This window comes from Zootoca vivipara, chromosome 6 (assembly GCF_965207765.1).
Source record: "Zootoca vivipara chromosome 6, rZooViv2.hap1.1, whole genome shotgun sequence".
Classification (NCBI taxonomy): Eukaryota; Metazoa; Chordata; class Lepidosauria; order Squamata; family Lacertidae; genus Zootoca; species Zootoca vivipara.
Genome location: NC_142589.1, coordinates 50,033,743 through 50,050,569, shown reverse-complemented (window position 1 = coordinate 50,050,569; position 16,827 = coordinate 50,033,743). Strand labels below are relative to the sequence as shown.

The 16,827-nt window shown below is 43.2% G+C and overlaps 1 protein-coding gene across 2 annotated transcripts in view; it reads left to right on the top strand.

The window, feature by feature from the left end:
- WTIP (WT1 interacting protein) overlaps positions 1–16,827 on the top strand; it is a 61,456-nt gene that overhangs the window by 38,561 nt on the left and 6,068 nt on the right. The window contains exons 3-6 of one of the 2 annotated variants that reach the window (XR_015950557.1): positions 1,894–1,965; positions 13,687–13,749; positions 14,471–14,601; positions 16,220–16,271. Coding sequence is in view for 1 of the 2 variants with exons in the window: in XM_060275903.2 (XP_060131886.1) it covers positions 1,894–1,961; positions 13,687–13,749; positions 14,471–14,601; positions 16,220–16,271 (314 nt within the window). In the remaining variant the exon portion in view is untranslated. The remainder of the gene's footprint in view (positions 1–1,893; positions 1,966–13,686; positions 13,750–14,470; positions 14,602–16,219; positions 16,272–16,827) is intronic. The other variant, XM_060275903.2, reaches the window with a different exon arrangement.

Below are 16,827 nucleotides of genomic sequence, written 5' to 3'. Positions count from 1 at the left end.
AGAAGTTCAGTGACTAGAATAGAAACAATATTTTTCTGATTGTTTGGAGTGGACAGTATTTAAGTTTTTCATGTGTAGGCTGGGCTGACAGTCTAAGTTTCTTAAAATATATATATATTGTTTTTGTTTAGCCAAATTAGTTAACAAACATGGATGTTTGTTTAAGCAAATAACATTTGCTGAAATGTTATTGTTTCAGTTGAATAAATCTATTTAAATTGTTATTATTAAGGTAATGATTATTTTTCTCCTTCCTAAGTACAACAGTAAAGTTGTCCAAATATGAATGATTAACCTATTAAACTGGGGATAAAAAAAAACTAATATGAAAAGTTTTTATTCTAAAAATCTTCATCTACTTGCATATTAAAGTTATACCAGCAAGAATTAGTCTTTATGATTTAAATCAACTATGATTTAAATCAAGCCTTACTGACTAGTGATTTAAATCGTGATTTAAATCGTGATTTAAATCAGTTTGATTTAAATCAAATCCACCCTGGCCATTGCAGATTACTGAAGTGTCTCTCCAATACCAGATGAAAAGGAAAGCATAGATGGAGACCAAGGTCCTGTATGTTGACCCTTTCTCCATATTTTGATATCAGTTGTATTTATCTGGAATTTTTCAAGTGTGCAAAATCTTTACCAACACTTTGTAGGGGCAGTCGTTTTGAAACTGTCTTGTTTTAAACCTTTGAAAAAAGCAGAGTTTGGCTGGGATTGTATTCATTATGCTCTTGAGTAGTTTTGCAAAACAACACATTTTTTGAGACATACAAAACATTTCTGTGGGAAAATGCAGAAGCCCCGCATCATCACTACTAATAGCACCAATATCTTTCAAGGATGTGTTCACACTGAGGGATATCTCTGTGTGACTCTGCAATAAGGGGGTGAGTGAAAAGGCTCCTTCACTAATGCATTAATCCCCAAATAAGCAGGGATTTCAACCCAAATAAATCGACTTCATCATTTCCTAGATCTGGGGTTCCTAATGTGACACCCGTGGTCATCCCAGTGCCCTCAAGAGTTTGTTACCTGCCAAGGCCCCCGCTGCACCCCAATTTTTATTTCTAAAATTGAGTGAGTGTTTTGCATGTTAGAATGGAAATGTTGTTTTGGAGGGGGGAGGGGCCTGTGTTTTACTTGTAATATGTATATGAATGGTTTTCCCTGGTTTTTCTTTTTCTTTGGTGGTGGTGGGAGGTCTGAGCATTACCCATTTATTTTCTATGTAATGGGTACTTTGTTGTGCTCACAAAAGTTTCTTCGATGTCAAAATATGCTTCTGGGCCCAAAAACATTGGGGAGCCCTGCCCTAGATGAATAGAAGTATCCCATGGGTACCACTGAAGCAACGACATTGAATAAATTATCTCTGCAGTTGTTCTAATTGGGGCTTTCTTCCTAAGATGATGATGATGATGATAATAATGATAATGATAATGATAATAATAATATATTATTTATATCCCGCCCATCTGGCTGGGTTTCCCCAGCCACTCTGGGCGGCTTCCAACAAAATATTAAAATACAGAAATCCATCAAACATTAAAAGCTTCCCTAAACAGGGCTGCCTTGAGATGCCTTCTAAAGGTCTGGTAATTGTTGTTCTCTTTGACCTCTGGTGGGAGGGCATTCCACAGGGTGGGTGCCACTACCAAGAAGGCCCTCTGCCTGGTTCCCTGTAACTTGGCTTCTCGTAGCGAGGGAACAGCCAGAAGGCCCTCAGCACTGGACCTCAGTGTCCGGGCAGAACAATGGGGGTGGAGACGCTCCTTCTATAGAATGTCATCCATAAAACTGTCACTCATCTCCATTTCTGTTCCTTATTTTTAACAACTCCTAAGTTGGGGTGTTATGGCTCTGACTGTGCAATATTTTTAACAGGAAGAAGATTACGAGGGAAAGCCTTCTACAACGTCAATGGAAAAGTCTACTGTGAAGAAGACTTCCTAGTAAGTAAGATTTTAGGGCTTTCTGTGTCTTTTTTGGCAGTGGGGGAGCAGGGGAGGGAAATGACAAAATATGGCAGCCCTCAGCTCAGACATCTGTGGTTAGGAGGGTGGATGCCAGTCATAACAAAAGGGGAGGCCTGTGAAACTTCCGTTTGTCTGTCATCACTGTGAGCCCCAACGGTGGGGAGCTTAGCATAAGCAAAGGAAAGTTTTCAGATTGACAGATGAGTAACCGTTGTATTTAAGCAGCAATTATGGTGTATACAGAAAAGCAAACAATAATGACAAGAATTCCAGAATCTGGCAAGTAGGCTGCTCTCAGCGATGATGCAACTTCCCCACATCTGCCATCCTGACCTTGGGCCAGTCCAACAACCTCTCCCTTGGAATGTCTTCGTCCTCGGTTTCATTCCGGGTTTCAGCATTTTGGGGGCCCTCAGGCACTATACCTTCAGTGCAAGAGGAGAAGCGTGCAAATAATTCTCGTAAGGCTGCACCTGATCTTCTTGAATACTATTTTGCAAAGTGGGAATGGGTTAGCACTCGGCCCTCTGCTGGTATTGGGGGGACCTGGGAAATGCCCAGCCTTGCCACCCTCTGGCACCAGCCCTATTCTCTTTGCAGAACACATGATTATTATTTTTCTCCTGTCACAGAACATGGGCTGAATCAACTGCATGGTAAATAAGACCAATCACTTTTTAGGAGATGTGTGTTGTACAACCATTAATTGATTTTGTGTTTATGATAATTGCTGCTGCTCTTTTGGACTGGATTGTGCTTGTGTCCCTCGTAACTCTTGGCCTTCTGGTAGATTATTAATGCAGAAACAAACAGATAACTTGGAGCACAAAGATTGTTTGTCTTGCTTCTTGGCTTTGGCGTCTGCAAACAGTCTATGACTGCATGTCACCCTCATCCTGCTTCCAGCTTTGGGATAGGGAGGGGTGATGGTTGTTTTAGGGTGCTGCAAAGGTGTTTGAGATAGCAGGTGGGCAGTGAAGAGCAGGCAGATGGAAAACAAGCCAAGCTTTGCTAAATAAGCTGCTGTTTCGTTGAATGTGGAACAACTCATTAGCTTAGTGTTACATATGAACGTGGCTGCTATTGCCTGTTGTGGCTGCTTAGGTAGTTGGACCAGGCCTGGCATTCAGCAAGGGAACCATTCTTCCATTAGAGAGAGAAAAGAATCGCATCTGCCTTGTGCTCTCATAAATAATCCCAACTAGACATTCTTCCTCCATTTTGTCGATAAATTGCAGTGTAATTAGAGGCAGAGGAAATATGGCTTGCTATTTTTAATCAGGAACAACTTGGGTGCTCTCCACCCACTTGCCTTTAAATACCAGGTTAAAGAAAAGCCAAATAACTCACTGTTGATACTGGCAAAAGATTGAGGAGATGTTTTCCACACTGCACTGAAGCAGACAGAGTGTCTGGTAATGAGGTCCATGGCAGGAGCTGGAGGACTAGAGCTCATTACCAGGCTTTCATGATGCTAGGAATTAAAGCTGCATCTCATTTACATTTTAAGTTGTCAGTACAGTCTGAGAGATGTAGTCAGCCAATTATAAGTTGGGCTTGGAAGCTGTGAGATTGGAAATATCTACAGAATTGGAGCTTCAATAAACTCTCTTGCCATTGGCCCATCACAAGTGGGACCTGCAACAGAATGTTGCAGCGTGGACTTCAGGGTGCCAGCCACGTCCCTTTCCAGACCATTCCCATTCCCCACCCAGTGGTAGGTATCCCATTGTTTTTCCCCTCTCCTAAAGTTGTATGTCTGGCAACATTGGAGTTCCCCAAAGCCTATTGATACATTCCTCCTTCTGTATATTTTGGCTGCCTGAGGATCAGCATTTGGTGAATTGAGTTCTCTGTTACTATGTAGATTGTTCTGTAGTATGCTTTGGTATCCTAGGACTCTCAGATATTACAGTGGTACCTCGGGTTACAAACACTTCGGGTTACAGACTCCGCTAACCCGAAAGTAGTACCTCAGGCTAAGAACTTTACCTCAGGATGAGATTAGAAATTGCGCGCTGGCGGCGTGGCGGGAGTGAGAGGCCCCATTAGCTAAAGTGGTACCTCAGGTTAAGAACGGTTTCAGGTTAAGAACGGACCTCTGGAACGAATTAGGTTTGTAACCAAAGGTACTACATACTGTACTTGGTTTTTAAGCAGCTTTCTTAACAGTTTTCTTCATGGTTCTAGAGAAGAGTCAGGAAGTACCTGGGGCCACAAGTCTCAAAAACGAAATAATGGTTTTTTTGGCATGGCTTCAGGTAGTGAATGACGGTTAAGTAGCTCATGAGTAGGACCTGGGAAACCAGGGTTCAAATCCCCCTCCAGCTGTGAAGCCTACTGGGTCACTTTGAGCCAGCCACTGTCTCTCAACCTAACCTACCTCACAGGGTTGTTGTTGTGATGATAAAATGGAGAGAGGGAGAAGTGTGTTTGCCGCCTTGAGATCTTTGGAGAAAAGATGGGATACGGGTGCAATAATAAATAAAGTAAATATATCCCTGTCCAGGAAGTATAAGAAGTGCAGCAAAGTTAAACAAGCGGCGTCCACTCCAACTCTTGGAGGAAGTATGCTAGTATGCTAACATACCTCTTTGGCTTTTTGTAAGTCACATCCCAGCTGTGCAGGATTCAGTGTGCTTGGTGGCTGTGCAGCCCACTTTTTCATAGAGCTGTCCTTTGATGACAAAACACACACCTGACCATACAACTTTTTTCAAATGGACCCGAGAATAGACAGCCCCCCCATCCTAAATAAAAGGCTCAAATCTAAACTTAGCCACCTCTGCCTTGCATCATCCTGTTTCGGATGAGCCTCCATAGCATACCTCTCTCTTTCTCCCAACCTCCATAAGAAACAGCCCTTCTTAACCTTAAGTGCTGTGTGGTCTCTTTAGAGCCTGCTCTTTCTTATGCCACTTCTTGCCTAAGTTCCCTTTGGCCTCCTGCTCTTTTCCTCAAGACAGGTCCACTCCTTGCTCTGTGTCCTCCTTGCAGGCCTGTGCAGAGCTTGTCTGAGGCCTGGGGTGGAAGTCTTGTTAGAATAAAGTTATAAACTCAAAACAAAAAAGCAGGTGGCCCCTTTTGGCCACCCCTCCCAAGCATCTTAGCCTTCTGAGGCTCAGGGCAAGTGTACTTGGATTCCCCCCCCCCCAAGTCTGCCTCCTTGTCTCGGGGGCCCCTGCGTCTTGGCATCTCTACATCATGGGAGCAATTCCTGGTCTTAGCCTGCCTTTGTGTGAGGTTTTAGCCGCAGTCAAACTGGCAACTTTCCCTTCCCACACAGAAGTCGGACTGCAAAACACTTACTTAGCTTCATAAGCAACTGAACAATTCATGCCATCCATCCAGCTCATTGTCAGTCTTCATCGCAAGCACACCTATAGCTAAATCCCACACCAGCAGTTCACTACTTTCCTAGCTCCTCCCATGTGATTTTCTTATAGTTATATTAGGAGTTCTGGGAAGGAACTACAGCTACAGGCAAATAGCAGCCGCACCCCTCTTAACATCATCATCATTGTCATTAATCAATTGTTTCAAGACAATAAATATATCAAAGGCAATTAAAATCCAGAAAAGTAGCTGATGCATTTAAAACAATACAAAACACAAACTCATGCACAAACCCATTTATCCAGCTGGGATCACCTGGAAGATTGTGTGTGAATAGTTTTTCTCTCTCCCTCTACTCTTCATCCTTACATACGTCAACATTCCTTTTAAAGTTCTAGTGGATGCAGGAAAGAACATGCTCGACTATGAAGTTTAGGGTGTTGAGGTTGCTGGTTTCTGAATATACAGTGCACAGATCAGGTCAAACTTTGCCAGTTGGCCACAGATATTTGTAATTCAACATTATGTTAAATGCTATTGGGTGACAGAGAAAAGGCGGAACTACTGAACACCTACTTTGCCTCTGTCTTCACGCAAAAGGAAAGCAATGCCCAAGCTTCCTCAAACTCTGCCCTCCAGATGTTTTTGGCCTACAACTCCCATGATCCCTAGTTAGCAGGACCAGTGGTCAGGGATGATGGGAATTGTAGCCTCAAAACATTTGGAGGGTCAAGTTGGAGGAAGCCTGCCCAAGCTGGTGATAACAGCATTAATGATGTAAGGAGGGAGCTGCAGCCCAATATAGGAAAAGAGGTAGTAAGGGAACCCCTAAAGGTAAAGGGACCCCTGACCATTAGGTCCAGCTGCGGACGACTCTGGGGTTGCGGTGCTCATCTTGCTTTATTGGCCGAGGGAGCCAGGGTACAGCTTCCGGGTCATGTGACCCCCCCCCCAGCTACTTTAAATGAATTCAAATCTCCAGGGCCTGATGAGCTGCATCCAAGGGTACTAAAGGAGCTTGTGGATGTAATTTCAGAGCCTTTGTCTATTATCTTTGAGAATTCTTGGAGAACAGGTGAGGTCCTTACATACTGGAGGCATGCAAATGTTGCCCCATCTTCAAAAGATGCTATATTGCTGGGTAAAAGTGACAAGTGGGGTGCTGCAAGATTCTGTCCTGGGCCTGTTGTTGTTTAACATCTTTATAAATGACTTGGATGAAGGAATTGATGGGATCAGAATTCAAAATGACCTTAACAGATTGAAGAACTGGATGCAAGCTAACAAAATTAATTTCAATAGGGATAAATGTAAGGTTCTGCACTTAGGCAGGAAGAACCAGATGCACAAATATAGGATGAAGACACCTGGCTTACTAGCAGTACATGTGAAAAGGATCTAGGGGTCTTGGTCGACCACAAGCTTAACATGAGTCAGCAGTGTAATGCAGCAGCAAAAAAGCTAATGCTATTCTAGGCTGCCCCAACAGAAGTATAGTGTCCAGATCAAGGGAAGTAATATTAGCACTCTCTTCTACCTTGGTCAGACCACACCTGGAATACTATGTCCAATTCTGGGTACCATAGTTTAAGAAGGATTTTTGACAAGCTGGAACGTGTGCAGAGGAGGGCAACCAAGATGAACAAGGGTCTGGAAACTAAGCCTTATGAGCGCTTGAAGGAGCTGGGTATGTTTAGCCTGGAAAAGAGGAGACTGAGAGGAGATATGATAGCAATCTTCAAATACCTGTCACATGGACAGGACAAGCTTATTTTCTCCTGCTCTGGGGGGTAGGACTTGAACAAATGGCTTTAAGTTGCAAGAAAAGAGATTCCGACTCAACATTCGGGGGGGGAGGGGAATTCTGACAGTAAGAGCTGTTTGGCAGTGGAACAGACTCCATAAGAGGTGATGGACTCTCCTTCCTTGGAGGGTTTTAAACAGAGGTTGGATGGCCATCTGTCATGAATGCTTTAGCTGAGGTTCCTGCATTGCAGGGGGTTGGACTAGATGACCCTTGGGATCCCCTTCCAACTCTTAAGATTCTATGTATTATTTTCCCTTCTTTGGGACTACTTAATTTTTATATTGCTATGTCCCATTTAACAAGAATGCCTCATAGGGTGTAAAACAGTGGTAAGGAGAAAGAGAAGTGAGCTCATCTGCAAAAAGAAAAGCAAAAGAAATTGAACTGCAAGAGATCAGATGGGGAGGCACCCTGTGGCTGGAGTAGATAACAGGAGAGCAGCCAGCCATGTAGTCAGTTTTTAGATTTTCAGTTCCTTTAGCCTCTGGGCAAAACTGGGAGGTCTGCCTATCAAAGTTGTTTTTTGTTTTAAAAAAAGCATAAAGGGGGAATTTCCAGGCACAGAGGAGCTTACCGGTGACTTGTGCAGTGTTAAATCAGCATGATTTTTTCCCCTGTACTGCAAAAACAAAACAAAAAGCCCAAGTGGGAAAAAGTAATGATGGAGGGCACTGGTTGTAAGAATGCAGAAAACACATGCAGAGTGAAGGAAAAGGTAGACTGGCCTGAAAAAGATGGGAGTTATTTCTCTTTATGATGAAGGATTTATACTCAAAGCCGTGATTATTTTAGCAGAGCTTTTTGCACATTGGACCAAACAATCCTTTATAAAATTGAGGTCCAAACACAGGGTGAAATGTAAGCAGACTGAAGGGAGGCTGTCTCTCTGTATTCTCTGGAGCAAACTCTCGACAGGAGATTTCTGCTCAACAGTGAGACAGTCATGGGGTTTTCTTGTGAGAAGTTCTGAATTGTAAAGCACTTTGCATGTGCAAGCCTGCATTATCTGAATCATTATCCTAGGCTAGGTGTGTGGTGATGTCATTATGGGTATTGTCAAAGGTCTTTTAAATGCTGACAAAGCCATTCAAATAAATAGTGGTTATGCTGTGTCAGGAGCCTCAGAAGGGTTTATTGTTTGCACTCTGCATTTCACTTCACAATTTATAGACTTGGATAAGTTTGGGGTTGGGGGGTTTATACAAGCCATCACACACAGAGAGCGAGCGAGAGCATTTTAGGCTTAGGTCATGGGTAGGCAAACTAAGGATCCGGCCCAATCACCTTCTAAATAGACGGTCCGGGAATCAGCATGTTTTTACATGAGTAGAATGTGTCCTTTTATTTAAAATAATCTCTGTGTTATTTGTGGGGCATAGGAATTCACTCATCCCCCCCCCCCAAAAATATAGTCCTGTCTGAGGGACAAGGTCTGAGGGACAGTGGACCAGCCCCCTGCTGAAAAAGTTTGCTGACCCTGGTCTAGATCATCTTCCCCAGCCTAGTGCCCTCCAGGTCTTTTGAACTGCAGCATCACGGACATTCCGGCTGGAGCTGTAGGCAGTTGTAGTCCAAATTGGTAGTTTTGGCTTAAGGAGTTGCAGCTCGGAATATCTACAGGGCACCTGGTTGGGGTGGGGGCTGATCTAGAACCCCAGGCAAGGAGGTACAAAGGTTGCATGATTATGAACTGAAAATGTGTTCTAGAGCATTTTCTCAGAGGAAATCCTGAGGTTAAGATGCTTCCCTTTCTAGCCTCTGCCTTTTCTGTTCTTCGCTAAATGTATGAAAATCCGTGGTTGTGTTTGCTTTGTTTTAAAAATAAACTTTATTCAGCAATCAACATTAACTTACACAACAACCTACTCCAATATACAACACACAACGATACACAACAATGTAGTATATGCATCACCAATCGCAAATTTTTCCTATGTATGCTTTACAGAAATAAAAATAAAAAAGAAGAGGAAAAATAAGAGATTGTGTTCTCCCCTTTGAAGCAACATTTCATAGATGGATAATTCAATTTAAAAACAAACAAACACCCATAAACAATTCATCCACAAAACGTAGAGAGAAGGAGTATGTCTTCTGTGTATTTTATATTGAGTCTGTTTTAATATTAAATGATTAGATGTTCTGTTTATACGATTAGATACATATAAACTGTATCAGATTCTTTTTAGTCTGTATAAAATACAGTGTGTTCAAAATTAGTAAGTATATATTCAGGGCTAAATTTCAAATCAGTGAATTTGAATTTGAAACAGTGAATTCAAATCAGTAAATTTCAAATCCATCCATCCATCCATCCATCCATCCATCAGATTTGTATAATGTTGCTCAGTAACATTGTTGCCTGAGTGGCTTACTGCCTAACACAGCAATCCAAAGCTTTATGCTAGGGCAGCTATTCAGAGTGAGTTTGATTGTAGGTGTCCTTCCAGTCATCTCTGACAGCTGAGCCTTCCTCTGGCCACCAAATGGGTACACAGCAGGGAGATGGGTGTTAAATCCAGAACAGGCCAGAAAACCCCAAAACAGTTGTTGAATTTGTAGCGATTTTCTTAAGTGGGAAAATCATCTTTTACAGACACCTCCTCCCCCCCCCCCTTTACAAACTCAATTCTTCCATTAAACACAAAATATGGGCTTAATGCAATTGGTTTAGTCACATAGAAAATAGATTTTGTATCAGCTTCCCTCTTTCCCCCACTAAATAGCATAATTTATGGCTATCCAGGGACCATAAATGATTTCAACCTGCCTCCAAGGCCATTCGATTCTTCAGGAGTTCTGTCCCCTATTAATCAATAAATGGTCCTTTGCCTTTCTTATCAAATGACAGCCAGATGGTTCAGTTAAATTCACAGTGACAGGCCTGGAGAATTAGCTAGGCTTACACCATTGATAATCCTTTGCCGTCTGCCCTTCCCACCTGTTCCTCTTCAGCCCTGAGGTCATGGCCTCATGAAACATGCTGGCCAGATGGTCACCGCTATAGCCAGAAGCCCATGCCTTCTGGAGGCTGGTGCTTCATTTTCCTGGTGGGATAAAAAGGAGGAGAGCAAAGCAAGAAGGGAAGACAGCAGAGAAGATCTTGGTGATTCCTTAAAAGTGTAGGGCAACTCTACGTTATTGCTTTCGATTTTTCAGGGAAACATTTCCAATGGACTCATCTGCTGAGGGGCCCCAAAGCACCCTGGGTACTCACTCAGTTCATGCTGGGCTATGGAAAAGTCTGTTGGGCCTCACCTGCTGATAGGCACCCCACAGCTGCCAAGCATGCTCCCCCCACCCCCGGATATTGGATTGGAGTTAAATCCCTGCTCACTGCAGTCTTGAATTCTAGCACACTTTTCAAAAAGAACAGCTTTCCCGGCTAACTTACAAAGATGTTGTGAGGCCAAACACTCCCATGTTCCTTGGTAGGAAGACGACTACATCCATTTTAGCATGTAAGACTAAATAGATCTGGTCAAGATGTGTCTTTATTTTTAAATCCATTCTCCATAACAAGGCTACATATATAAGAGTTACAGCCATAGTTATGTATATAGAACAGGGGTTAGCAAACTTTCAGCAGGGGGCCGGTCCACTGTCCCTCAGACCTTGTGGGGGGCTGGACTATATTTTGGGAAAAAATATGAACGAATTCTTAGGCTCCACAAATAACCCAGAGATGCATTTTAAATAAAAGGACACATTCTACTCATGTAAAAACATCAGGCAGGCCCCACAAATAACCCAGAGATGTATTTTAAATAAAAGGACACATTCTACTTCTGTAAAAACATGCTGATTCCCAGACCGTCTGCGGGCCGGATTTAGAAGGCGATTGGGCCATATCCGGCCCCCGGGCCTTAGTTTGGGGACCCCTGATATAGAATAAGCAAGTGGGCATTCAAAACTACTTGCTTAATTTACTTTTGATAACATAATTTGGGATTACTTCATGGAATTGTAGAATCCAACCCCCTGTAATGCAGGAATCTCAGCTAAAGCATCCATGACAGATGGTCATCCGGCCTCTGCTTAAAAACCTCCAAGGAAGGAGAGTCAACCACCTTCTAATAGAGTCTGCTTCACTGTTGAACAGCTCTTACTGCCATAAAGTTCTTCCTGATGTTTATTCAGAATCTCCTTTCTTGTCATTGGTTGGGTCAGGCATCCCCAAACTTCGGCCCTCCAGATGTTTTGGACTACAATTCCCATCTTCCCCAACCACTGGTCCTGTTAGCAAGGGATCATGGGAGTTGTAGGCCAAAACATCTGGAGGGCCGCAGTTTGGGAGGGATGTCTGGTTTGGGTTCTACCCTCCAGAGCAGGACAAAACAAGCATGCTCCCTCCTCCATGTGACAGCCCTTTAGATATTTGAAGATGGCTGGAATATCTCCTCTCAATTTCCTCTTTTTCAGGCTGAACATATCCAACTCCCTAAACCATTCCTCGTAAGTCTTGGTTTCAGGAATGGTTGAGGGAGTTGGGCATGTTTAGCCTGGTACAGGGTGTGCGAAAAAACAAAATGGCACAGAATACAGTGCAGAGAAGCAACAGAGTAATAAAGAATAAAAATGGACAATAAGGAACAATTATTCCCTTAAAAACACAGGTGTATGCACACCTGTGTAGAATCTTGGATCCAAAATCAGCTTTAGGTCAAAAGCAATTTTGATTTGCTGCAATTTTGTGGAGGCTTGAATTTGTTTGTTGAAATCCACCTTGTTGTAGTTTATTTTAAAGTAGCTGCTTTTCTATTGCACTCACCTCCTGCATTTTTGTATGTGTTAGTGTGTGCGTGCAAGCACCTACACCCACACACTGACTAGATGCTTGGCCTCACACCCCTGCCTTCACCATGCTTTCAAGGCCATTTGACGTGGTCTAGACAAGTTCACCTCTTTTCCTGCCCTTGTACTGTGTTCCATGTCTTATCTACAGGATACACTTCCACCCACACACCCCACAGAAGTGATCACTGCAATAGCCCCGAATTGGTTCAAATAATCAAATGCTGGACTAAGCGGTGGCTTAAGTCAGACCAGTGCATTGTTGACAGGGTAGTGCTGTGCCATTAGTGGAGCACCCCTTCTGCATGGGAGAAGAGGGCAGTCGTGTGGCATCATATTTACATTGGACTGAAGGAAGGTGAGGTAAAGTCCATCCCCTAGCAAATAAGTGTTTAAAGATTAGCCGGCTGGAATTTCACAGAGGTTGTGGTGGGCCGGTCATTTTGGTGTTCAAAGCGCTTGTCTGGCACACTCTGCTTACAAATGTATGTTTACATTTTGAGGGAGGCTGAGAAAATGTTATCTTTAACTAGCCTCTCTCATTTTCTGCAACTAAACTCTACCATTTCAATTGTAACAAAACATATCCTCTCCCCATATGGGAAGTACTCCTGTTTGGGGTTCCAGGCAGCCTGGAAAGGAGCCTGATAATGCAGGACAAGCTTTCCAAAGAGAGGGAGAGTGTTCAAGGGAAGGGATGGGGCCCCTGTTTTTTTCTCCTCCACCTCAAGGCCTTCCTGCGCTGTGTGGCAAAAGAGATCAGGCTTGGCTACCTGCCACTCAACATACCTGGTACTTGCTATTGTAAAATTGTGGGATATGAGTGCAAAAGCAAAAATGGTTATTCTTTCCCTTAGCTGGAAACATTAGTAAGTGACATAGGGAGGGCAGTTTTTTTGTTTTTGTTTTTTTAATAAAAAGAAAAATAACATGGACCTGATCCTCTTCCTCTTCCTCCTCCAAGATGCTTACTGTAAGTTGTTGGAGACATCAGCAAGCTAATTCCTTGGCCAAATGTCATGTCAACATTCTGTATCTCCTGCAAGCTTCTTGTTGGGCTCTCTCTTTTTAAAATCTTTCTCTTTCCTTTTTCTCAAAAAGTTTTGTGAAAATACAGTTACAACTAATATACTGTGTGTGTGTGTGTGTGTGTGTGTGTGTGTGTGTGTGTGTGTGTAATCTGATTGTGAAATCTGCTCTGGAACAACGGCCATGGCAAGGATGCAACCATATTAGGTGCAGTTTGACCAGCCACTGTGTTTGTTTCACCACCACCATTTTACTTTGCTGAATTTAACTCAAGGATGCTCAGTTTTATTAGTTCATTATATGTTACTGTCAGTCTATCCTCTTTTTTTTGCGTGCAATGTATTTATTATGTATAATCTATTATTGTAAAAGTGTTGCTGTCCGTCTCTTCTTCATTTCCAAACTATATCAGCTACCTTTGGAGTTATCTCCTGTGTGTTTTCAAAGAAACCCCCTGAGCAAAAGTCACCAAAAACTTGCTTTTTCAATATCATAATTCTGCATTAAGGGTCAGTTTCTGCATGCAGAATCTCAGAATAATTATTCTCCTTCTGAAGATGAGTGTTTAGAGGGCTTTTGCATCCGTGTTTCCAGATTGGCAGTTGCCCTTCAAGATTTGGCTGGCTTACCTTATTGTTGGAGTGGGGAGCTTTGGGAGGTAAAACAAAACAAGCAAGAGAGAGTAAGGAAGCAAGTAACCATCTTTCCTTTTCCCTCCCTTTCTTTCTTGAACAGTATTCAGGTTTTCAGCAAACTGCAGACAAGTGCTTCATTTGTGGACACCTCATAATGGAAATGGTAAGAGGAGAGGCTTCTAAAATGTGCAGTATGTTAGGCGGGGGTGTGTGTTTTCTGTTCCCCTCTTTTACTTCCCCTCCACCCAAACATGTACACACACACCTTAAGAAGTTTCCTTTCCTTCCTGAAATGCCAACAATACTTCAAGATAGAGTAAGGTGCCTTCATGTTGTTGGGATTTTGGCGGAGGCAGTGAGAGGAGAGACTTCACATATACAAAATAAAAAAATTCCTTCAGTAGCACCTTAAAGACCAACTAAGTTTATATTTTGGTATGAGCTTTCGTGTGCATGCACACTTCTTCAGATACACACTGCTTCGACTCAGACCAACACGGCTACCTACCTGTTCACATATACAGTGATGGAGTCTTAGCTTGCAGTAACTGACTAGAAAAGAGACCTTGGGGTCACTGTGGAGAGCTCAATAAAAGCAGGGGAACAACACAGCAAGCTGCCTTTGTACTGAATCAGACCATTGGTCTAACTCAATATTGCCCACACTGGCTGGCAGTGACTTAGTTAGACAGGGAACACAACCAGCTCTACCTGGCAATGTCAGGGACTGAACCTGGGATCTTCTGCATGCTAAGCAGATGTTTCACTACTATGTTGCTGCTCTTTTCCCAAACGCCAACCCATTTCGTAGTAGCTGTTGTGTAGGTAATATACCTCCAAGTGGATGAGAATTGATTTTGGGGTTGTCTTTGTTTCTTTTCCAGATTTTGCAGGCCTTGGGGAAGTCCTACCATCCTGGCTGTTTCCGTTGTGTGGTCTGCAATGAATGTCTAGATGGCGTCCCGTTCACTGTAGATGTGGAGAACAATATTTACTGTGTGAAAGACTATCACACGTGAGAACGCAGAACCTTGTATGTTGGGGGGGGACAAGGAAGAGGGGGGACGGACTGTGCATGAGATGAGGAAGGGCTGGTTGTTGCTTTCAGGTATTGCAAAACGGCACCAAGAAGAAAGCATCATCCAGTGTTAAATCAAATTCAAATACTGGGGAGTAAATGGGGCCAAGGGAGAGAAGGCCTTGCAATAATTTTGCACATTCCAGCAGATGCTCTTGAATGCCAGGCTGGCATTAAACAGGGAGGTGTCCTGAGCCTTGAATGCACCCTTTTAAATTAGGGAGAGCCAACATGATATCCTCCAGATGTTATTGGACTGCAATGCCCATCCACCACAGCCACCATGGCCCAGTGGTCAGGGATGATGGAAGTTGTAGTCCAATAGCACCTGCCTGCTCCAGTTTTAAAGGGCTTTTTTACAGTACCAAAGAGGAGGCAAAGCATCAGTGGTCTTTGAAGGGCTTGATGTATCAGACCTACAAAAGTTGAGGCTCCCAGCTGGGCTCTGTACAATCTCCTTTCAGTCTCTGCTCAGAAAGAACACATGTGATGTCAGTTGTGAGGCAGGTTTTGTGTGGTTTGGGGAAAACTGCCAAACATCAGGTGAGCCAAGTTTACCCCTTCCAAACCAGAGGTCTCCCCTCCTCTTCCAAGGTGTGTTAATTAAAATATTTGGGGCTTTTTAGTTTAGAAAAAAAGGCACGTAAGGGAAGGCATGCTAGAGGTGTATAATATTATGTGCAGTGTAGAGAAAGTGGTTAGAGAAAAGTTTTCTCCCTCTCTCACCACACTAGAACTTTTGGGAACACCCAATGAAGCAGAGTGTTGGAAGACTTGGAACAGATAAAAGGAAACATTGCCCTACATAATAAATAGTTAAATTATGAAATTCCACCCCATCCCCTCAAGATGCACTGATGGCCATCAACTTGAATAGCTTTTAAAAGAGGATTGGCCAATTAATGGAGGTTAAGGCTACTGGTGGCTGGGTCCTGGCTGACCACTCCAAAAACAGCCCGATCCAGCAGTCTGTTAACGTTCCTGGCCAGCCTACTCTAAGTTGGGGTCCTCCAGATGTTTTAGAGTGTAACTCCCATCAGCCCCAGGTAGTATGGCCATACAATGCTGGGGCTGATGGGTGTTGTAGTCAAAAGCATCTTGGTTGGGAGAGGCCAGTTTAGACTATTGAACCCAGTACCTCATGAAAGTTTAGAATGCCAGGCCCTGAAACAGGTGTGGGGAACCTCTAACCCTCCAGGTGTTACTGAACTACAACCTCCATCTTCCTTGCCCATTGGCCATGATTGCAGGGGTTGATGGGAGTTGTGGTTCAACAACATCTGGCGGGCCCAACACCTGCTTACAGGTTGAGAAATTCTGCTTGCTCTTAGTGATGATACGTTGTGAATTTATTAATAAGGGAAAGGGTGCCTCCTCAACTGGGTATTTTGGAGTTGAGACAAAAGAGAAGACTGCTTGAGCAAGACTTCTGCAATAGGGACCCCAAACTTTAGCTGTAGTTAAAATGCTTTCATATTCTCCCACCCTTCTCTTAAAATTTATTTTGCTTTCTTTATTAAACAAGAGTGTGACATACTTTCTCTTTTCATACTAGGGTTTTTGCACCAAAATGTGCTTCCTGTAACCAGCCCATTTTACCAGCACAGGTATGGTATTCCATTTGCATATACTTTGCAGCCTTCCCTATGCCTCCTTAAATTTACTAAGAAGGCGACACTTTAAAAGTGTTGTTTGAACTTTGCTGACATAGAATTAAGGTGCTCGCACACATACAATGAAAATGATGAGATCGTTCTAGGGCTACTTTGAAGCAAGCGACATGTGGTTGTCTCAAATGCAGGTTCTTCCACATCCCCCTCTCTGACTCACTCAAAGGTAGGTTAGCAAGGTTTCTAGTAAAATCCACCTGCCTGTTCGCGGCAGAGATTATACAGCCTTTTAAGGTGGATCTGCTCCCTTCTGGACTGCAAAGAAAATACGTTGTCTACAGACCTGATGTCCTAACCGCATCTCAACTCAGGCTGACTTTGGAACTGTTTGGCAGGGGTCTGTTCTTTAAACAAAAAATGTGCCCTCTTCTTTCATGGGATTTAGCTACTCACCTCCATAAGCATTTCAAATTGTCTGAAGCAAAGGCCCCCAACTACAACTGACAGCCAGAGAGTATTCATTGAGTTGCTTTTTGTTTATTACATGGTTGTG